The 23,552-nt window shown below is 46.6% G+C and overlaps 2 protein-coding genes across 2 annotated transcripts; both read right to left on the minus strand.

Annotated features, from left to right (window-relative positions):
* Positions 1-2,543: 2,543 nt before the first annotated feature.
* LOC145943422 (uncharacterized) lies at positions 2,544-3,656 on the minus strand. Its single transcript, XM_083050927.1, has one exon. The coding sequence runs from the start codon at positions 3,654-3,656 to the stop codon at positions 2,544-2,546; it is 1,113 nt and encodes a 370-aa protein (XP_082907053.1).
* Positions 3,657-13,194: 9,538 nt separating this feature from the next.
* LOC145943423 (uncharacterized) lies at positions 13,195-13,587 on the minus strand. Its single transcript, XM_083050928.1, has one exon. It carries the CDS (start codon positions 13,585-13,587, stop codon positions 13,195-13,197), a length of 393 nt encoding a protein of 130 aa, XP_082907054.1.
* Positions 13,588-23,552: the final 9,965 nt, after the last annotated feature.

Below are 23,552 nucleotides of genomic sequence, written 5' to 3' on the forward strand. Positions count from 1 at the left end.
AAGCAGTGGTATCAACGCAGAGTACTTATACTTCATGCAATTTCGATCTTATACATGACTGACTACGTGTCATTTCAATCTCTTCATTCAAACACCGCGTGTAATCATAAAACGTTATCATTCTCGCGACAACGTTACTCTTGACACCTTTTACTTTTTTCGTATCTTTCTTGCCATCCACTCGCAATGCATACATTTTTGCTCTAAGCCCTACAAATTCGGTCATAATCACACCGTTGTTTTCATCTTTCATTAGACCGGGTACCTTTTTATTCACGAGCGGTATACCGTACACATTGTCCGCAGTGTAATCGCTCGTATCAAATTTGTCAAGGTTGCGCTTTATATTCTCGTACACATCTTCGCATTCGATGTGGTATATTAGGCTGTCTGTGTCGGTGTACATTACCCGGCATCTGTCACGATACAGCGGTGACATGTACTCATGATGAAATTCATATAAACATGTTTTGGAGATGTCGAGTATGCACATGCCAACATAGATTGGTTTATAAAATTTTACCTCGAGTTTGCGTAATTCGACAGCGATTAGATTTTCCGAAAAGATACTTCTACTGTGAAAATTTGGTTTTGCAATCATTGCCTCTGCACCGTATCTTCCTTCCCAATGTGTGATAAGTTTTACATCAACCCAATTACGCACATTTTCCATCGTTTTGCCGAATACTGCATTATTCATCAATTTATATAAATTTTTTTCAAAATCATTTTTTGCTTGCATTCTAAATTGTGCATTAAGTTCGATATAATTTCGAAGCCATGGAGATTGCGCGAATTGTAATATGCGATGTATTTTTGCAACGCGAAGGCCGTGACGCGTACATTGCTGCAGGTTGCGGTAGTGTATCACATATCGCTTCTTGTCGTATAGCGTTGCGAGAAGCTTATCTTCCCGCTTGCCTGGCGGCTTGTCGCGTGTCGGGCAAAACGGTAGGTCAGTGTGCGTGTCGTGAAGATGTCGCGGATATTCTAAATCTACCTCGAGGATGTAGCCTGTGGGTGAATCGAGCGCGATAGATGATGTGTCGAAATTAGATACATCGTCGATCCATTGAAAATCAGCATAAGGCAATGGTTGACACATTGCCCATCCATACAAAGTATTTACATCGAAATACATTAGATATGAAGATGGTTTCAATGGATTGTACGACTGCATGTACTTGTTATTAGCTCGTGCATATCTGTTTGAACATTGACTCAATCCACCGCGTATACCGCGTTCGATAAACATTACCATGTCAACGTCTGTAAGTAATTCGAATGTAATTTTTGTATGCTTTAACATGGCGTCCCACGTATACCCGGGGAGAGTATAGTAATACGCGGGGTCGAGCCCATAACTCTCGATACATTTATCCCGCAAATTTTCAAAAATGTCGGCTAATAACAAGACGTCAGTTTTTAAATACAGATCGCTATATTCGCCCAGCGTTCGAATGGAGAACCGCTCCCATACGTTTTCAGCGTGCGCGTAATCGTTCTCGGATACAGTGTCGCCGGTCAAGGAACTATAAAACGATTCGCGCGGTGGTAGACACGTATCATGCAACCTTTCAAAACAGTCAATGTATTCGTATGGAAAGACACCTTTCCGTGTTAATAAATTGAAATTTTCGGTAGATAAATTTTTAAATTCTGAATGTAAAATTTTGAGTTTATCTTTATCCAAAAAAGATGCCAATTTATCGAGACTTGTCGTGAGAAATTTATATGAATCGATAAATCGTAATTTTATGCAAGCTTTCCTATCTTTGTCATCGTTGGTACTATTGACAATTTTTGTAAATGATATATATTTTTCTTTAGTTATTGGAAGTAATTCGATTCCCCCTTCGAACGCTGTAGCTATTTCCTTAATTATGAAATGTGAGTCATAACCGAATAAATTGTGAAATACTATTGGAATACAAAAAGAGTTTTTATAATTTAGATTACAATTTGAGTGCGCGGGACCTCTGTACCGCCCGGTCAGATGGCAATGATCGCGTACGCGTGTATCGTCATCTTGCATGAATGGTTTCTCACATATATGACAATGCGTCGCGCTATGAAATTTTTCCCACTCGTCAGATGTTAAATTTACCATGGGGACGTTAATTGCTAAAATATTCTTTACGCGTATCGCTAAATTTTTAAGTTGTTTGGAAAACCACGAAACGCAATCTACACTACGACGAGAATAATATTCGGATAACGAAACGTCATATGAGCAATGTACATAATATGCTATACTAAATACTTGGTGATGTTGGTATAAATTCTTTTCTTCTTCCTTCTTATTCGTCTTTGTCAGCACACATTCGAGGTCTGCGTATACGACAAAAGGAAGTCGTTCTTTGCGATTAAAGTTGTTGAACGCGAGCCACTTGTCCTTATCGCTCGGTAACCGGATAGCGCAGTCATTCATCTCTCTGCAGTCTACCATATGTGTCTGCAACTTGTCCTCAGACCCGAAATAATGCAAGCATCTGTAAAAGATAATAGCATTTATAAACACTTTATAATTATTTTATGATTATTTAATATATAATTTGCAATAAATATACGTACCGATCACAGATATATTTTCTACATTTGTCTTTGCTCAATTGCGAGCTGACAAGCCGGGATAGATTTTTTATCCAGGCGAAATGTCCAACGCTGTTGCTGTCTTGCATGTACAACAAGTTGATGTGTCTGTCTTTCTTTTCCTCCGAGAGATGTATCGGGACAATGTTCTTTTCTTCGATACTGTACACATTTATCGAAATGTCATTATGATGTTCAAATTTTTTAATTTGATTAATAGTCACTGGAAACTCAATGTCCTGGAGATTCAGCACTGTTGTGTAATGTGGATACGAAGATTTGTGATCCGCGTGTCTTTCAGCGGGATACAGTGCAGCGACCACAGCCCACGCGAAACATGCTGTGTCTTTTGATTTCACGTTAATCACTGCTCTCTTCATCATAATCTCCCGCGGCAATTTAATATGGCATCCCGCGCGCATTGGATTATACTTGTTTATATTTACAATTAAATTGATTATTCGCGACAATGCCCAACCACTATCGCGTTCCTGAAATTCTTCTAGTGATGCTAGCGTGGGCTCGATAATGCGGCGCTCGTACCATTCACGCAAATCGGAGGTGCGAAAGATTTCACAGTTTTTCGTATTGATAGTTTTATTGGCGCGTTTATCACCCGACACAAACTCACCATTAAACATAATGTTCACTTTCACACTAGTGTGTTTTTGCAACACTTTTTGCACGTGTCCGATCACAATGTCTTTGGCCTCCTCTAGAAATTGACGAGGTTCGATGTGATTGCTGTTTATCACCGCACCAGTCAAGATGCGGCTCTCGAACGCCGTATCAATCTCTCGCCATATGAGTCCGACGTCTCGCGAACTGCTTCCAGCACCTGCGTGTATAAAACGTCTGCGTACCGAATTCTTCAACCCTTCGAGACGCGCGATTTGGGAGACAAGCGATTGTCGAACTCCGATCGGTAATCGTGGACGTTTTATTCGACTTTGTTCTTCCAGTGATTCGATGTATTCGTCACATTGCTGCTCCCACACAATATATTCTTCAACCGAATTCACCCTTGTGGCTTGCTCCAACAAGCTTGCTTCCAATTGTGCCATATTTCTTTACTCGAGATGCACTTCTTGAACCTCTGACAAAGATATTGACATAGTATGCCTCTTTACCATCCTTTTAATTTGATCACTGACACTTGAAAAACTCGAGTATGTTGCGATTTTGTCACGTGCGGCTCATCGGCCTTGAAATTGATACATTTTGCGTCTAATATTTCATTAAGGATGGTGTCATAGCGACCATGCAGCTGTTTAAAAATTGCAATTTTGCACATTTTGCTAATAAACTAATTGTGAACACCTGGGGGATGACAGCAGCCTGTGCATTGGCGCTCGTGATACATTTAGCACATTTCGCAAGATTCATCTCAAGGTGATAGCAGCCGTGCATCGGCGCTTGAAAATTTTGAATATGTTGCATTTTTGCACATTTTGACCTTGACAATAATTCTAACATTTCATTTGAGGATGATGTCATAGCAGCCGCGCATCGACGCTTGAAAATTTTGAACATGTTGCATTTTGCACATTTTGACCTTGACAATAATTCTAACATTTCATTTGAGGATGATGTCATAGCGGCCAAACATTGGCGCTTGTGTTACATTTTTGCAAATCGGTTAATTGTGATTTTGTCACATACGGATTACGCAATTGTATCAACGCTTGAAATTGATTTGCGGTTCGTATACTTGGAAGAAGATACGCCCTGACTGCTACGTCATACAAGTATTTGGAAATAGGAATCAGCGTTGGAGTTATATCTTATGTGGAATTGGCTATTGGCTATAATCGATGCAATCAAATAATATTGCCTATTGAAACATGGAAATCGCTAATGTAGAAACGAGCTGATATTGAGCGGCTAACTGAAACTCCGCTATGGATTTGTGATTTGACACTTGAATTGGTTGACATGTCTACTTCAAAAATTATAAAGATTACATCATCTAATAATACTTTATACATGAAACCATCAACTTTATTATGTTTATTTAATTTTAAAAAATGTATAGATCATATGTATTCCTGGTTGTGTGAAAATCTGCATATTGTTACTGAAAAGTTTAAACAATTTGTAAATATTTAAAAAAATGTATAGATCATATGTATTCCTGGTTGTGTGAAAATCTGCATATTGTTACTGAAAAGTTTAAACAATTTGTAAATATTTTACAACTTGATAATATCTGCGATGTGAGCAATGCCGCAAAAATGATACGTGAAAGCCCTATGTTTGACAGCGATTCACTTATTGATTGTGAATTATTAGCTTGTGCTGTAAAAGATATTCTTCATAATGCTTGTAACAAATAAAAATTATTTTACTGTTAAACTGTATGTAATTATTTCTTTCCCAATAAGATATAGCTGACAAAATTATTTCTTCGCTCTCTGGTGATGTAAAAAGTGATGAGCTAGCCGAGACATGATACTCCAGTTAGAACAAGAGAGATGTAGAATTAAAATCATGAGGGGAGCAACATTATAATATGTGTACCGTCATAAAGTTTTTAACATTTGACGAGTTAAAGTGTCCTGGACGAAGTGCAAGTGAGAAGAAACAAATGAATATAGAAGATAGTGATGAAGATGTGGTTATTGATGAAGACAATGATGAAGACATTGAAATAAATGTTGAAGAAGCGGACAATGAAGAGGAAGACATGGATATCGAAGAAGTGAACAATGAAGAATCATCCGATGATGACATAGGAATTTTAAAAGATTCTGATTATGATAGTGATTGCAGTGAGTGTGTTGATAAACGCGTGAAACGTTTAAAACCGACAGACATTAGAAACATTGATGAGCTACTGAAAATGTGTTGCATTTCTTTTTACTATAGAGTTTATAATGATAAATTTTGCACAGCGTGTTTCCTGCGAGTTAATGACTTGTACACGCATGCTTGTGCTGTGCGTGAACATGAAACTGAAAAATACGTTTATCTTTTGGGAGATAGATGTTGTGAGTGCAGAGGTTCAATATCCCAAATACTATCGTGCAATCTGTGTCCTATTTGCACAAAATAAACTTGCATAAACTATTATAGTGAGTATATATATTAGTGATTAATTAAAAACATTCCATGTGTATCGAAAAATGGCGAACAATATGGGGGAAATCGAAGCATTAAAACGGCATCTGTGGAGTCATTTCCTTTGGGTGGATTCGAAAAGAGAATGCGCTGTGTGGGAGGATCAATGTGACACGTGTATCGAGTTGTTGATGGAAGAGCAAAAACAAATTGATTGTGAACATTTGGAAGATTATTATTATGCATTGCTTCGCGCTCGAATTGCACGCCTCGAGGGTTTAAAGTACTCATTACGCAGACTTTTCGAACCTGGTGTCAGTGTTCCAGCGATATCGGGAAATAATCCAGTGAGTTCGATCGTGCAAGCGATACAAAGTCGAGAGATCGGTTTAAAAAAATCTTATACAGAACACCTATACTCGCACTGGGGACTTCATAATTTCTATGCAGCAGAATTCAACCTACCATCAACACCATCACCATCATCACCACCATCACCACCATCACCACCATCACCACCATCGCCACTATCACCATCATCACCATCATCACTGTTCGATGAACTTTTCGGATTCGTTCCCGAAGATTTTAATGATTGGTAATATTGTAAGTATATTTAATCTATTTTTGTAATATATATTAAAATTAATAATAAATTTTTACTTTTGTTTCAGTAGACTGGTAGATAGAGACCATCGTATAATGGTTACCGTAAGAAGATGGAACCGCCGCCCTCCCTAACATATATATTTTAATCTTAATCTTATATTTTATTATTAATATATCTCTTTATATCTTTTTATATTATATTCTTATATTCATTATATTCCTATATTCTGTATTATATATTCATATATTATATTTTTCTTTGTTGTTTTTCTTATATTTTATATATTTTCATTTTTATATTTTGAATTCACAAACACACACATGTGTATACACATACCTATTTTATAAATAAACATTATTTTAAATATTAATTAAAAATATTAAATAAATGTATTTATTTTAGAATAAGTCCTCTCTCCTTTCCTCCTATTAAAATCTTATTATTTTAAAAAAATATTAAAAGAAAAAAAAATATTAAAAGAAAAAAAAATATTAATTAAAAATAAAGTCTCTCTTGCGTATGCCTCTCGCGCTCTCCTTCGCTGCATCAGCTCTCGCGCTCTCCATCGTCGCATCATCTCGCAACATCTCTCTCGCTCTTGCATATACGCCTCGCTTGCGTCATCTCTCTCGCGTGCTCTCCCTCGCGCTCTCCTTCGCGAACGCCTCGCGTCATCTTGTCGCTGCGCTACCTCGCACTATCTCGCGACCGCTATCTCTCTCGCTCTCGCGCTCTCCATCGTCGCATCATCTCGCAACATCTCTTTCGCTCTTGCATATACGCCTCGCTTGCGTCATCTCTCTCGCGTGCGCCTCGCGCTCTCCTTCGCGAACGCCTCGCGTCATCTTGTCGCTGCGCTACCTCGCACTATCTCGCGACCGCTATCTCTCTCGCTCTCGCGCTCTCCATCGTCGCATCATCTCGCAACATCTCTCTCGCTCTTGCATATACGCCTCGCTTGCGTCATCTCTCTCGCTTGCGCCTCGCGCTCTCCTTCGCGAACGCCTCGCGTCATCTTGTCGCTGCACTACCTCGCACTATCTCGCGACCGCTATCTCTCTCGCTCTTGCATATACGCCTCGCTGCATCATCTTGCGACCGCTATCTCTCTTTCGCGAACGTCTCTCTCGCGCCATCTCTCTCTCTCGCGTTCGTCTCGCGCTCTCCTTCGCGTTCCTCTCTCCCCGCGGACCCCTCGCGGACCCGGCTCCAAAATCGCGGACGCTCCCCCTCCCCGCGGACCCCTCGCGGTACATCGCGGACGCTTCCCCCTCCCCGCGGCCTCCTCGCGGACGCCTCCCCCTCCCCGCGGACCCCTCGTGGACGCTTCCCCCTCCCCGCGGACCCCTCGCGGACGCTTCCCCCTCCCCGCGTGACGTCATTCCCCCGCGCCCGCGGAACGGGGTGAATGGCCTAAACTGGGTTAGAACCCGCCTAGTATATCTACTCCGGGGATATGGAATTCAATTGGAAGTGCGTTTATCACGTGATTTAATAGTCCTCTACCTATTTTTTTCGTTGATATTCGCTGCAATCCTTTATCATCGGCGCTGGACCGTCGATGTGCGTTCGCTGCCACGGTCGATCGTAATGTTCGAAACATCGGCGACAGGCCTGAATCTCTGGATCCGCCTTTATGTGTTCCGGGAGCTTGTCCCACACGTAGTGGATGTGACTTTTACATCGCAGTAAAACTGCTTTTGGCACAAATTGCAACTGTTCGGCGCTTAAACCGTGAATATTGGAAGCACTTGTTAGCAGAACAAACATTTTTTCGTTACTGAGCGATTCGTGGTTCCTCGCAGCTATAAATAGGCAGGCGTTCGATTCAATCGGGGGAGTGGGAAAATGAGATTCGTGCGACAACCGCTTTGACGCTTCGCGTGACGAATTGCGACGAAAGATTACGCTCGGTGGGAGACAACGCGGAGATGAGCAGACACGGTACGATGTTGCCGACTACTATACACGCGATCGTATGCAGCCCCTCGAATTGCGGTAAAACTAACGTCTTGATTAGTTTGATAGAAAGCCCGCACGGTGTTTGCTTCTAAAACGTGTACGTGTACTCAAAGTTACTACAACAACCGAAATATCGGTATCTAGAGAATTTGTTGACGTCGATCGACGAAATCGGCTACTTTACATTCTCCAATAACAGTGACGTCATTCCACCGAGCGAGGCACGTTCAAACTCGATTTTCGTCTTTGACGACGTGGCGTGTGACAAGCAAGATACGATAAGAGATTACTTTTCAATGGGACGCCACTCGAACGTTGATTGCTTTTATCTCTGTCAGACGTACGCGAGAATACCAAAACATCTTATACGCGACAACGCGAACTGATCTTGTTTAAACAGGACGGTACCAACTTGAAACACGTGTACAACGGTCATGTAAACACCGACATGTCGTACGAGGATTTCAGTAAATTATGTCGTATTTGTTGGCAACAAAAGTTTGGATTCCTAGTGATAGACAAGGCCAGCTCGCTTACAAACGGGCGATACAGAAAAGGATTTAACGAGTTTGCGATACCGCAAAACGATTAGTCGCTGCCGATATTCTGTCGAGAAGAGTGAAACGCGAGCATTCTGCAGACATGGCTATTAGCGATAACATTCGCGAGCATATAAAGATTGCGAAGGAAATTGTGAAAACGAGCGAATCGATCCGTAAGAAACATCGTGCTTTAAAGACTGGTAAGATCGATGACGATATCGCAGTCAAGACTCACTTTAAACCTATTATTGAACCGCTACAAAAGATTATCGACAACGCGAGCTTGATCGCAGTGAAAAACGAACTGGAGAGTAATGCTGACGTGAAAATTAAAACGTTACCCGCTGTTAAGCGGTAAGAGAAGGAAGAAGATGCGACACCGAAAAAGAGAAAACGGCCAAACACAAATCGCTCATCGACACCACGTACATCGGACGAATTTTTACTGGATGAACCACCGATAACCTCTACACCGTCCACCTCTACACAGTCCGCGACAACGAGAATCGTACCATTTACAATACCCGAATCACTCGCAAACGAAAATGTTTTCGAAACCACAAGCAATTCACTCGAAACATCCGTTCGAAACGTGTTACAAACGTCGGAAGGTCAAGAAATGTTGCGAGAGCATTTGGAGCCACTGGGACAAAAATACATGGGCGCTCTCGGTGGCGACGAAAAAAACGAGATCGATCACGTATATGGTGTCTGTTTCGACAAGGATGAAATGTTGCTCGGTAACAAACGATTCGACATGGATAAATATGATTCTATAATTATAGACAAAGTGAAGTACACCTGGATTATACGAGCTAGTCTTCAAGAGGATTCCCGTTATTTACACGGAAGACGATATGCAAAAAATACAAGAGCATATTATTGGCGACGAACGCGCATAAACGCAAATATGATACGCAAGGTCAATTACGGAGCAACAGGGGATACAAATACAAACAAATAATCGCACCGTTGATGTCGATCGAACCGAAAACGAAAAAATCTGGAAAGGGTGTATTCATGCCTCAAGCGATGACGCTAACCGACAATAAAATCGATTACGTGCACTGAGATGACCCCAAAGAGCTAGTGGATCGGCTACGATTGCTCAACGATTCACGCAGAGCTGGCCACAACGCTCACGACAACGAGATCTTATCATCGAAGAACTTCGCGAAGTTGGCATTATTATAAATTCAACGGGGTCTTGGCAAAACTAATCAGTCGATCGGTGATTCGCATCGAAAAATGCCTATCAACAAAGGGTATTTCCCATTATAATAGTCGAAATGCCCTGACTCTGCTTTTCGAAAAAAACTTATTGGAACTTATTTGTAAATTAAAAAGAATAACTTTTATCACCCTGCCCGCCTCCCCCTCCACCCTCACCATCCTGGGGTGGCTAAAAACCCTTTTCTTGTATATTAATTTTTTTCTCGGAAATTTCCCGCTAAACAAATCTATAAAAATTTGAGTATATAGGGGTTATACACCAAAATATACCCAAATTTTTTTAGATTTTTCCAAGGTCATCTTCAAGGTAAAAAAATTCCGAAAATGTTTAAATCGTTATAACATTAAACAAAAAACCATACATCGAATTTTTTCTTTTTAAAATACGTATTCTAATTTGTTACAAATACACCAACTAATTTTTTTAAGTTTCCATGGGTGCGCCGTCTTCAAAAACGCGAAAAATCGTTTGTTTTAAGTTATTTTGCCTTCTATCTCGGGAACGCCGAGGTCGAAATATCTGAAAAATAAATTTTTTATTTAGTATAATTTATTATAAAAATATATTTAGTAAAGATATACCTAAATGGTATATAGGGGCCATACACCAAAATATACCCAAATTTTGTTAGATTTTTCCAAGGTCATCTTCAAGCTAAAAAATTCAAAATAATTTAAAACCGTTATATTTTTAAAGCTAAAAGGGCGGCAATCCCAGATTTTTTAAAAACATGTATTTTAATTAATTTCAAATTCTCCAATAATTTTTATACAGGTTTGAGTGGTAGGCCGTATTTAAAATGACGAGAAACCATATTTTTTACCATTTTCTAATTATTTGTATAAGTTGCGTGGCACTTTCAGAGTCACTCTCAAACACCTTTAGATTTATTTAATAACCTTTTGTCAATTAGAGCTGGCAAATATTCATGCAGTTTTTAAAGTATTATATGTGTCCGGGAGGTCCGAGAGTCTAGAAGAAGATAGCGCCGATATCGAGATATCGCTCCTTATAAACAAATGACGAGCGAAGGAATGTGGAAGGAGAGTAGAGAGAACGAGACGGGCAGTCGCTCTTAGATCACGAATGCGAGCGGGGGATCAATTATCCCCTGGGACATAAGTGTACTTAATACGTCGGTTAAGACCGAAATAAACTTCTCCTCTTATTCCATTTTCTCGTGCGTTATTGCTACTCAAATCCCGATACCGTTCGTAACAATATGCTTTCCCTAACAGAGCGCAACATATCAGAAAGACGTTCAGAGAACATCCTAACATCCTCTGGATGTCCCTTGAACGTTTTTCGGATATGTTGTGCTGTTAGGGAAAGCATATAATACTTTAAAAACTGCATAAATGTTTGCCAGCTCTAATTGACAAAAGGTTATTGAATAAATCTAAAGGTGTTTGAGTGACTCTGAAGGTGCCACGCAACTTATTCAACTAATTAGACAATGGCAAAAAAAATTTTTTTCGTCATTTTGAATACGGCCCACCACTCAAACCTGTATAAAAATTATTGGAAAATTTGAAATTAATTAAAATACATGTTTTAAAAAAATCTGGGATTGCCGCACTTTTAAGGTACTTTTACATGGTAGCATCGAGCATCGAGCATCTGCGCAGAAACTCATGGTGCAGATGTTAAATGAAATAGATTCTAGCTTTTTGCTGCTAACAACATAATGAGTCATACGAATACGGTCAAGATCAAAAGTTATATTTTAATATGCACACATTAGTACTGAAAAATAATGATATTAATTACATTCATTTATATTTGTTATCTTTATTAATATTATTAGCAAGACGCTAAATTCTATCTCATTTGAGATCTGCGCAAACGCAGACGCTTGACGCTTGATGCTACCATGTAAAAGCACCTTTAGCTTTGAAAATATAACGGTTTTTAATAGTTTTTAATTTTTTTTATCTTGAAGATGACCTTGAAAAAATCTAACAAAATTTGGGTATATTTTGGTGTATGGCCCCTATATACCTAAATTTTTTCAGATATTTCGACTTCGGCGTTCCCGAGATAGAAGGCAAAATAACTTAAAACAAACGATTTTTCGCGTTTTTGAAGACGGCGCACGAATGGAAACTTAAAAAAATTGGTTGGTATATTTATGACAAATTAGAATACGTATTTTAAAAAGAAAAATTTCGATGTATGGTTTTTTGTTTTAATGTTATAACGATTTAAACTTTTTTGGAATCAATTAAAGATTACCTTTTTTTTGTATCGCAGGGGAAATCTCCAAGGAGATACCCTGGTTCCGCGGGGACGGAACTTAGGGTTATGTGGGTTTTAGAGCAGACGCGCCCCGACCCACTAAAACCCCATGCGGTGGCCATCTCGGGCAGTGGTTGGGACCCTCCGGGAACGGGCAGTTGCAATACTTCCGGAGGGTCCCAGCCTAACCTGACCCGTGGGTTCCCTGTCCAGCCGAGTGTGGTGGACTGCGAACCCCGCTCCTCCCTTTGTTTTAAGAGGAGCTCTTCCCTAGTTGCGGCGCGGAGGGGCCACACCTCCACGCCGCGCCCTCTCGGGAGGGGGTTGATGTACCCTCCTGGCGGCGGGACGAGGGTTCGAGTCTCCCGCTCGAAACCCCCGTCCCCTTTCCACCCTTCTATGCAGGGGAAAGGGTATCTTCCTTTATCTGCGGGGCCTGACCCTCCCCTGGTCTCCGCCTCGGCGAGGACCCCTTCCTCGTCCAGGCCACCAGGTAGGGTCATCCCTTTCCTCACGGGACTCGGGGGTAAGAGCTCGTCCTCCCCGCCTCTCCCTCTCTCTCTCTCGGCCGTCTCCTTCTGCAGCATTACTTTGTTGCAGAAGGAGACTACCGCTTTCCATGTTTCTTCAATCCCGACCATCTCTTTGACGACGGCCGGGAGCGATAAATCCTCCCCTATTACATCTGTGAGGACACGGCGCTCCTCTACCCACGCTGGGCAATGCTCCAGCGTGTGCTGCGCCGTGTCCTCTTCTTCCTCGCAGTGGTGGCACTGCGTCATGCTTTCCTTCCCGATTTTACACAGGTACTCCCCGAAACAGTCGTGTCCGGAGAGCACCTGCGTAAGGTGGAACGACATTTTGCTGCCGCGGGGCCTGCCCATCCACTCTTCCAGTACAGGCCTCACGGCCCCGACAACCCGTGTTCCCGAGGCTGTCGGAGGAATGGAAGCAAACTACTCCCTCCACTCCTCCGCCAGCTGTTGCCGGGTCTGGAGTCTCACGACACCACGGACACTGTCGGTGACAGGTACTCCCAGTCCATGGAGCTCCTTGATTCGCTCGTGCACCCTTGCGTGTGCGCGAGCTACAAGCTCCATGGGCGGGAGACCCGCCAGCACCGAGGCCGCCGCATGCGACACCATCCTATAACCACGGATGACGCGGATGGCCACTCTGCGCTGAATGCGGCGCAGCACATCCCATATATGTTTTGTGGCCACCGCCTCGCCCGCCCATACCGGTGCCCCATAAAGGGCCACCGAGTTGACGGTGTTCGCATATAAGCAGCGCACACGATCGTCCGGTCCTCCCAGGTTTGGCAGCAGCCGGCTCAGGGCTGCTGCCATCCTATCCATCTTGTCGACCAGTCGATCTGTGGTCGCGAAAACTCCATCTTCCGTCCAGCTGGAGCCCAAGGTACTTCATACTGCTCCCCAGCCGGACGGGAATGTCGTCCACCCTTATATGGGCCACTGGTGGTCTCCCATGGTGGCCATCATGGAAAAAGATGGCCTCCGTTTTCTTGGGAGCCACCCTTAGGCCCATATTCTTTTTGGATCGCACGACGCGTGCCACCGCGAGGTTCGCCGTTCTCGTTGCTTCCCCCCAGTCCTCTACCCCGGCTAATAGCAATGTGTCGTCTGCATAGCAGACGACATTGCAGCCTGGAGGGAGGGCAGTCCGTAGTATGCGGTCGTACGCGACGTCCCAAAGTAGGGGTTCCAGGACTGACCCCTGCGGGACACCGCAGTACATCTCCCTCTGGCATTGGGCACCGTTCTTGTCGCGGCACCCCAGGCCCCTGTTCCGGAAATAGGACTTTATAACCTCCACGAGGTATTGGGGGACACCATGATATAACAAGGCGTCCCTCACCTTTCCCAAGGACAGGGTGTTGAAAGCATTAGTAATATCTAATGATATTGCTACAACCACCCTGCCCTCCTTCGTGTTAGACTCAACGAGGGAACGGACGCGAAGGATCGTGTCCGTTGTCAACCTTCCCTCGCGGAATCCAAACTGCTCCTCGTGGAGGTTTGATCCTATCTCCCTTAGGTGCCGGGCAATTCGATTCGCTATTATTCTCTCTAATAGCTTGCCGATCTCGTCCAGCAAACAGATGGGCCTGTATGCCGAGGGAGTTCCCGCCGGTCTGCCCCCTTTTGGGATGAGGACCACGTTGGCCCTCTCCCAGACTGGGGGGAAGTATCCTTCTCGTAAACAGTCCGTGAAAAGCCGCTGAACTGGATCGGACAAGTGGGCCAAGGCCAGGACCCAGACCTGGCCGGGTATCCCGTCGGGACCCGGGGTTTTGTTTCCCCGGGTCCGAAGTCTCTTGATACACCCAGCCATCTCGTCGCTGGTTACTGCGAAGTCCTCGCCCCACTCCACGGGTTCCCGTACGAGCAATTCGGGAATCCTTTCCGCTCTCGGGAAGAGCGTGGAGAGGGTGATTTCGAGGACTCCCGGGTCCAGCGACTCCGTCACTGGGAGCGCCCAGTGTCTGATCTTGTTCATAACAATCTTGTATGGGCGCCCCCATGGGTCCGAGTCCAGAGTGAGCAACTGCTCATCCCAAGCTCGTGCCTTGGCCCGTCTAATGGCAGCGCTGAGGGCTCTTTTTGCTTCTCGATAAGCCCCCAATGCATCCTCCGTCTCCTCGGCATGGCCGCGTCTTCTCGATCTTGTGAAGCGGCGCCTGGCTTGAACCGAGGTATTGCGCAATTCCGCTATTTCCTCGGTCCACCAGTACGCCGCTCTTCGCGGCCTGGGTTTGGCTCGGGGCATGGCAAAATCGCATGCTCTTGTCATTAGGTCCCCGAGCCATTCCACCTGGCCCTCCACATCTCGTGGCATTTCTGCGCCAGGCCAGGTCGCCGGGAGTACGACGGCCATCAGCTTGTCCGCATCCAGCTTTTTAAGGGCCCACCTTCTGGATGGCGCATCCCCCTCTCCCTGGCGGCGGTCCAGCACCCCCCGGCGGGTGATGTCGACCCTCATCTGAATGTAGAGATGGTCAGAGAGGGTCTCTTGCTCCATCACCCGCCAGTTGTCTACTCGGTCCGCCGCAGAGGGAGAGGCCCAGTGAGATCCACGATAGACTCCCCCTGCGGCCGGACTAGGGTGCTGCTCGTGCCTCTGTTTAGGATACAGAGGCCGAGTACCGCCGCCCAGTCCTCCAGGACCCTGCCCCTAGGATCAGTACGCCGGGAACCCCAGCGCACCGACCAAGCATTGAAGTCCCCGGCCACTATGATCGGTTCGGGGAGCCTTCGCTGGACGAGTATCGAGATTTCGTCCAGGATGTCCCCGAACTGGACAAGGTCCACTCGTGGGGGGATGTAACAACCTACCACCCAGAGCGGGCCCCATTCAACGGCTATATGGGCTCTTCCCACCCCCGATCTTGGTGCAGGGGGGAGAGCCCGTCTCCTGTCCCCAAGTTATGGCCACCGAGCCGACCGCGTCCTCCGCCCAACAGGGGTGACGGAACGCGGTACGGCTCGGCCGCCACTTCGATCCCGTATTTCCCTTCTGCCAGAGCGTGCAGGAAGAGATCCTGCGCCCTGGCACAGTAATTCAAATTGGTCTGGAGGAGGCCTATTTTCTCCATTTATCGGGATTCTTAGGACCTCCTCCATGACCACCTCCATGGGTTGCTCCGGCTTTCCCTGTGCCGGGGCCTCCTCAACTGCTGCCTTCGCCTTCTCCTCCTTCTGCGAGATCCCCCTTGCCCCAGGTTTCCTCTGGGGCTTGGGGGGTTCCCGCTCCTCCTCCTGCGCCTGTTTGTTGCGGGAGGCTCCTCCTTCTTCTTTCCCCCCGGCGCTGTCTTCTCCTGTGTCTGCTTGCTGTTGCTGCCGCCCTTTCCCCTACTCTTTTTCTTCGGGTGGCAACTGTCGCTGCCGACCCTATGGTTCGCCGGCAACCCAACCTCCGCGCATAGGACACACCTCGTTTTTGCGGCGTATCCACTGGCCTTATGACCGGGTGCACCGCAGTTGTAGCACGCGCCCCTGCGATCAGTCGTACTGGTGCAGGTCCCCTGCACGTGGCCCCTCTCTAAACACTTGTGGCATTGGAGGGGGCCTCATTTTCAGGGACTCCACTGCCGCTATTATACATCCCACTTGAATTTTACTTACGGCGGCCACCTTGTTTGCCGCCGCAAGTGGGCATTGGACCCAGAGGGTCCCCATGGCCCTGGGGAGGAATCGTATTCCCCCCGTTTTAATTTCAGTGGCCGGGCAGCCCCCGATTCTCGCTATCTCCGCCACCACCTCGTTTATGGTGGCGGATTCGTCTAGGCCACGCACCCTAAGTTCGCCTCTTTTGGCGGGACGCGCAACCCGAATCCCCTCTTTTTCCTTGAGGGCCTCCCGTAGCTTTTGGGCAAAGAGGTCCGCCTTCCTAATCTTATCTTGCCCTAGTATTTCATATACCAGGGCCCCCGTGACGGCTCTGCGAACCTTAACCCTCTCTATCTGAAGGTCCGTCAGATTTATCTCCTGGCGGGCCATACGAATCGCTTCGCCGTATTGCCCTTCCGGGCATGTAATCGTTACGGCTGCTGTCCTTGGTGTCTTCCGCGCCTTTCCGATGCCGGCATTTTGGGTTGCCTTCTCCTTAGGTACCCTCTGGGTTAGAGGGAGAGAGGCTTGTGCCTTGCCGACGTTCGCGGAAGGCTTAGAGGGCTGGCTGGTGTTGGCCCTCTCTCTCCTCCTCTCCCTTCTTCCCACCACCTTCGCCCAGGTGTCCTGGGTCTGCAAAGGCGGCTGGAGACCGAGAGGCCTCTAGTGCCTGAGGAAGACTCTTGTGGCCTGGCCACACCTACACTTGATAGCCCGGCCTCCCTTATCTTGGCGGTATTTTTGATCGTCTCTTGCCGGTCATTGTCTCTCTACGGAGCCGGCTTCTTCCTCCCCTTTTTCTTTTTCTCTCCCTCACTGGGCCGAGCAGGGACCGCGGCTCCTGCCGCGGCGGACTGTGGGCCCTGCTGAGCGGAGGATTTCCCCTTTTTCCCCTTATTTCCTCCTTCCTGGGGCCGGGCAGGGACCGTGATTTTGGTCACGGCGAACTGTGGGTCCCATTTGGGAGGGGAGGTCTTCTCCGAGTGTGGGAGGGGTTGATTTTGGGGCACATTTGCGCCCCTCTCCAGTCTCTACCCCTCCTATCGAGGAGACGCTCTATATTGATTGTTAGCGCGTCATACGCTCGGCGGCTCTCCTCCGTAGTCACTCCGGGAGGGTACGTCCTTCCCAGCTCCTTTGCCACCCCTCTAATGGGGGGGCCTGCGTATTGGAGCCGAAGAGGGCGTTTCTTCCCCCATCACCTCTATTTCCGTCCCTTTCTCCGCCTGCACTATGGGTTTCGTAGCGGGGAGGGTTTGTTTCTCGTCCGCCGCCGCCTCCTTGACGGGCACTTCCCCATCCCTATTCATGGGCCTCTCATTCTGCCCAGCCCCTCCCCTCTTCATCTCTAAATAATCCCTCATATCATTATGAAGGCGCAGATTTTCCACCCTTAGCTCCTGGACTTGCCTCTTAAGGGCCTCCTTCTCATCTTCCTCTCCTCCTGCTGTTGTGGCCGTCCCTGCTATTGGGGCTCTTATAGCGAGGGTATGTAGTGCAGCCTGTAGCAGGCACGCTGCCTCCTCTATCTCCTTCCTGACAGTCCCCTTCGCATTCTTGAAGCGGATTGCTATCTGCTTGAGAACCGTCGCGCTGTCCATAGATTGGGCGGAGATATCCATGAGGGGTGCATACCTCATCTCGTCAAGGTGGTCCGACACCTTCCGCTCCAATCTCTCCCATGCTTGGCTGTCGATCGGTGAGGTGTTCGGATCGAGCATTTCTCTCTTTTCCTCCTCTTCTCATCTTCGTTGCTCCTCCGCCCTCTTTGCCTTCAGTCTTTCGTAGTCCTCTGTCTTGACAGGGCGGCCCTGCTTCCTTTTTCCGGAAGAGACTTCTCCCTCACGTCGGGGACGTAGCTATAGTCCTTCTCGCTAGTCTCTTGACCATATTCCGAGGCTTTTGAGGTGCCCGGTCTTGCCTCCACGTCTTCTCTTCGCAGGCGGATGGTAACCTGCTTCATTTCCGTCACTCTAGGCTTGGATGATTGCGGGCCTGTCCGTGCTCTCAGCCTCGGTCCCTCTGTCTCTCCCTCCTCTTCCTTCGTGTGTAGGTTTTGTTGTTATTTCATTATTTATTTCTTACCACGTTCCCGCTGCAGCTCCGTTACCCGGGTATACCCTCACCGTCCAGATGGTGCCCCGAAACATGACCGGCCACACCCCACTGGCCGGGCCCCGAGTCCTCCCGGGGGGGGGGGGGTGACATAGCCTCAGGCCGGGGGGAATACCGCACCCCGGCACTGGGCTCCGAGCCCCTTACTGGCCCTGCAGGGGTTTTTCACGCCCCACGCAGGGTTTTCAGGGGTCCCCCACCTCCGACTGTGGGGCACTGCAGCGGGCGGCGCCACCCGGGGGGCCCCACGGACGGATGGGACAGGGTCGCCGCTCCCCGGCCCTGTCTTGCCCGCCGTGGCGACCAGCCGCCCCCCTATCGGTGATCAAATCCGAGTCGGGGGCATCGCCTCCACCAGTTGGTCGCTTCGGAAGGGAAGCGGTCGCTTCCGATTGGTGGTAACTTCTCTCGTCGCCGGGCCCCGTCTCGGAATATGTCCGAGCGGCCCCGGCGACCGGCCGCGGCGCTGGGCCTCCAGGGCCAAAGACCCCCTCGATCCCCGCATGGCGGCCGTAAAACTCCGTTCCCGACCCTGCCTCGGAATATGTCCGAGCGGCCCGGGAGCGGTCTAGCACAGCGGGTCCGGAGGCTTCCGGACTCCCGGATATCTCTGGGAGTATCACCCCACTGGCCGTCCATCCCAAGGAGCGATACGTCGCTCCTCAATCCCACCCCGCGGCCCCCGCCGCAACAAGCCCCACCCCAGGACCCCCCGGAAAAAAACGCACCCCCCAAAGTAAAACCCCAGACGGTGCATCCCCCCAAGCAAACCCCAGAATGCGAGAACGAAACGGCAGAAGCCGCAGAAAGCGTACTAAGTACATACTTAGTACTGGTAGCTCTTAGCACCCATCTCTCTGCGAGATGGATGAGCCCTCCCACCACGACAAGGTGGCTACCAACGGGAGAGATTAAAGATGACCTTGGAAAAATCTAAATAAATTTGGGTATATTTTGGTGTATGATCCCTATATACTCAAATTTTTACAAATTTTTTAGCAGGAAATTTCCGAAAAAAAATTAATATACAAGAAAAGAGGTTTTTAGCCACCCCAGGAAGGAGAGGGAGGAGTGGGAGGCGGCCAAGGTGATAGAAGTTCACCCGGGAGCCCGTGGAGTGAGGCAAGGACCTCGAGGTAACCGGCGACGAGATAGCCGGGGTTATCAAGAGACTACGGTCCCGGGAAAACAAGGCCCCGGGCCCAGACGGGATACCCGGCCGGATCTGGGTCCATGCTTTGGCCCACCTGTCCGAGACTGTTCGACGGCTGTTTACAAACTGCCTCAGGGAAGGATATTTCCCCCCAGTCTGGGAGAGGGCCACGGTGGTCCTCATCCCGAAGGCGGGCAAGCCAGCGGGAACCCCCACGGCATACAGGCCGATATGTTTGCTGGATGAGATCGGTAAACTACTTGAACGAATAATAGCAAACCGACTCATCCGGCACCTGAAGAATGTGGGACCTGATCTCCACAGGGACCAGTTTGGATTCCGCGAGGGAAGATCGACGACGGACGTGATACTCCGAGTCCGATCCCTCGTGGAGTCCAACACTGAAGAGGGCAAGCTGACGGTGGCTATATCATTAGATATAACTAATGCCTTTAACACCCTGCCCTGGGGAAAGGTGAGGGACGCCCTGGAACATCATGGCGTCCCTCAATATCTGGTGGAGATCACTAGATCCTATTTCAGGAATAGAAGCCTAGGGTACCGCGACGGTGTCCAATGCCAGAGGGGGATGTACTGCGGTGTCCCACAGGGATCGGTTTTAGGACCCCTACTCTGGGACATCGCGTACGACCGCATCTTGAGGACTGCCCTCCCCCCCGGCTGCAGTGTGCTACGCAGATGACACATTGCTGCTGGCCGGGGGAGAAGACTGGGGGGAATCAATCGGGACGGCCAACCTTGCGGTGGCCTGCGTTGTGCGAGCGATCAAGTATATGGGCCTAAAGGTGGCTCCCTGAAAAACGGAGGCCATCTTTTTTCATGATGGCCTCCACGGGAGGCCACCTGTGGCCCATATAAGGGTGGACGACACTCCCGTCCGGCTAGAAACCAGCCTCAAATACTTAGGGCTACAGCTGAACGGGGAGAGAGAGAGAGAGAGAGAGAGAGAGAGAGAGAGAGAGAGAGAGAGAGAGAGAGAGAGAGAGAGAGAGAGAGAGAGAGAAAGCATGTATAATATTTATTAAAGCGCTCTGGGACATTAGTCCCCTCAAGCGCACCAATATTTTCAGAAATACACTTAATCTTATTTAACATATAATTAAAATATCGCATTTGAGTGTGTGAAAATATAAATTATGAATATGTGTGTGTGTAAGTGAGTTGGATGTGTGTGATCTGATGTGTAATTATGTAGCATTATATCCTGTCTTACATAGTGTTCTCGAGTGAAAATTAAGAACTTCAATGAGTGTGAGTTTGGTGTGCTCGTGATCCTTGAAGGGTGTCATTGTTCAAGTAAGTGAAGATAAAGCTTGCACTTGAAACTCTCAAGTGATTTCTCGTTCCGAATATGCGGCCGGAGATCGTTCCAGAGTTTTGAGGCCGTAATTCTGAACGAGCGTTTGTAAGTCTCCGTTCTGCACAAGGGCAAGGAAAGGAGATCCTCTGAGGCCCTGGTTTTTCTATTTGTGACAGTTGATTTGAAGCAGAGGCCATTGTAGATTAGACTTGGTTTACGTGTGTTAATGATGTTAAAAAGTAAGCTGCCGACTAGGTATTTTCTTCTAGCACCAATCTTGAGCCAACGAAGCTCGCGATAGTATGGCGTCATGTGTTCATCCCGTCTGACATTTAGTGCAAATCTTATGCAAGCGTTTAATGCCCTGTATAGCTGTGTTTTGTTGATCAGTGATATCTGTCAGTGCTGCGCCGCAGTAGTCTATATGTGGGAAGATAAGCGAGACTATTAATCGTACTTTTAATTCTTTGGGTAGCAGATGTTTCAACAGTTTAAGTTGATAAAGTTTAGTACGTATGTTTTTAATGACTTTTTCTATATGCAGGCTCCAGGATAGAGTGTTCGTGATAGTGATACCCAGGTATTTTACTTGCGTAGAGAGTTTTATGACAGACTCGTTTATATTGATATCCGGCAGGTGCTCGTGATCTATCGCGTTTATATATCTTGCTGTGCCAAAGATGATTGCCTGTGTCTTTGCCGGGTTTAGCGTCAGTCTATTTCGTTTTATCCAGCTTACAATTGAATTTATATCCTCATTCATGTGGCTTATTCCATTTAACAGCTTGGATGGTTCGCAGTGCAGATAAATCTGAAGATCATCTGCATAGCAGTTGTGTTTGCAGTGACGTAGCACATCTCTTATGTCCGAGATGTATATTGCAAATAGCAGAGGGCCTAGTACTGACCCTTGAGGGACTCCCACCGTGTTATCTACTACTGATGAGATCGTTCCCTCATAGCCATTTCGTACTGCTTGCGTTCTTTCCTCCAGATAAGATGCCATCCAACGTAGTGTAGCGTTCGAAAGTCCTATTTGTTGTAGTTTCTTGAGGAGCGTCCCATGATGTACTCTATCAAATGCTTTGGTAAAATCGAAGAAGATGGAGATGGTAACCTTCCTATTGTCAGCTGCTTGGCGTGTATCATCGAGCATTCTAATAATGCAGGTCTGCGTGGATGAATGTCTCTTATATACAAATTGATTAGGATCCATTAGATCATTCTCCGTTAAGAACTCAATCAGCTGATCTGATACTATTTTTTCTAGAGCTTTTGAGAGAAACGGTAGTATTGAAATAGGCCTATAGTGATGTACCGAGGTTGGGTTCTTAATTTTGGGTATTGGCGTGATGATTGCTGACCTCCACGCCGTTGGTACCACTCCATGCATCAGCGAGTAATTGAACATATGCTCAATGATTGGCATTATGTTGGCTAAAGCTATGTTTATGAGTTTGGCTGAGACTTCATCTATTCCTATAGCTCCTGACTTTATATTTGAAAGAGATTTACTTATATGTTTAGGCGTGACATATTTAAAGTAGAATTTACCATCTTCAAAATTTCCCTCTGGCAGGAAGAGAGGATCCACCATGTTTGTTGCTTTTTCCGACACCCGATCATTCACACCTGCAAAGGATCTGTTTAGCTCCTCGACAGAGTATGCAAGCTTTTTGTACGAGTCTTTCCCTTTTATTAAGCCCAAGTGCCTTAGCGTATTCCATATATTTGCTGGTTTATCCTTTTGACTGAAAATATTCATGTAATAGGTTTTCTTTGCTGACCGAATTAAGTTCTAAGTGTTGTTTCTCAAGATCTTGAACCTTCCGTAACTGGCAACGTTTCTGCATATACGCCAGGTCCTTCTGGCTATATTTCTCTCTCTCATGGCAGCCCGAATGTCTGCCGTTATCCATGGAGCAGGCAGATTTTTATAGTTGATTCGCTTTAGTGGAGCATGCTTGTTATAACATTTCATTAATTTTTCATTGAAAATACTTACTTTTTTATACATACATGCCTCTATCAGCAGATCTCCCCAGTCACTCCTCTCCAGTTCTTCAAGGAATTTTTGTTCATTGAAGTTCTTGAAATTTCTGCACAGGAGACCATTCTCGTGTAGCTCCGTTTGATTTTTATGTTGTAGGTTATGCCAATCAGGTCGTGCGCAGACAAGAAAGGAACAGCATCCTTATCCTGGTTAATTAGCTTGGCCTCATCATCTATAATACATAGATCCAGAAAGGTACTTGAGTTTTTGAGGTGATGCGTCGATCCGTATTGTACCAGGTACATTCCCGCTGATGTGATAAAGTTTCGTAGCAATGTCGTATGTTATTATTTTCATATCAGAATTGAAATCTCCAAAAATTGCGGAATGCCTGTAGTTGACCTGTAGATCGAGAAAGATGTTGAAGAGTTCCTTCAAGTAGTCGCAGTTAGGTGGTCGATATATCGTCGCAAGAAGGAAGTTGCTTGCATTTTCTAACATTATTTCCGCCATGATGTATTCTGGCTTGCGGTAATTTGTGTCATTGAGTGATCGTAGCAGAACATTCACTCGTATCGAGTCACGCACATAGAAAGCTACTC

Source organism: Prenolepis imparis, unplaced genomic scaffold (genome assembly GCF_030444845.1).
Source record: "Prenolepis imparis isolate NDT839.2.m4 unplaced genomic scaffold, iyPreImpa1.0 SCAF_12, whole genome shotgun sequence".
Taxonomy (NCBI): Eukaryota; Metazoa; Arthropoda; class Insecta; order Hymenoptera; family Formicidae; genus Prenolepis; species Prenolepis imparis.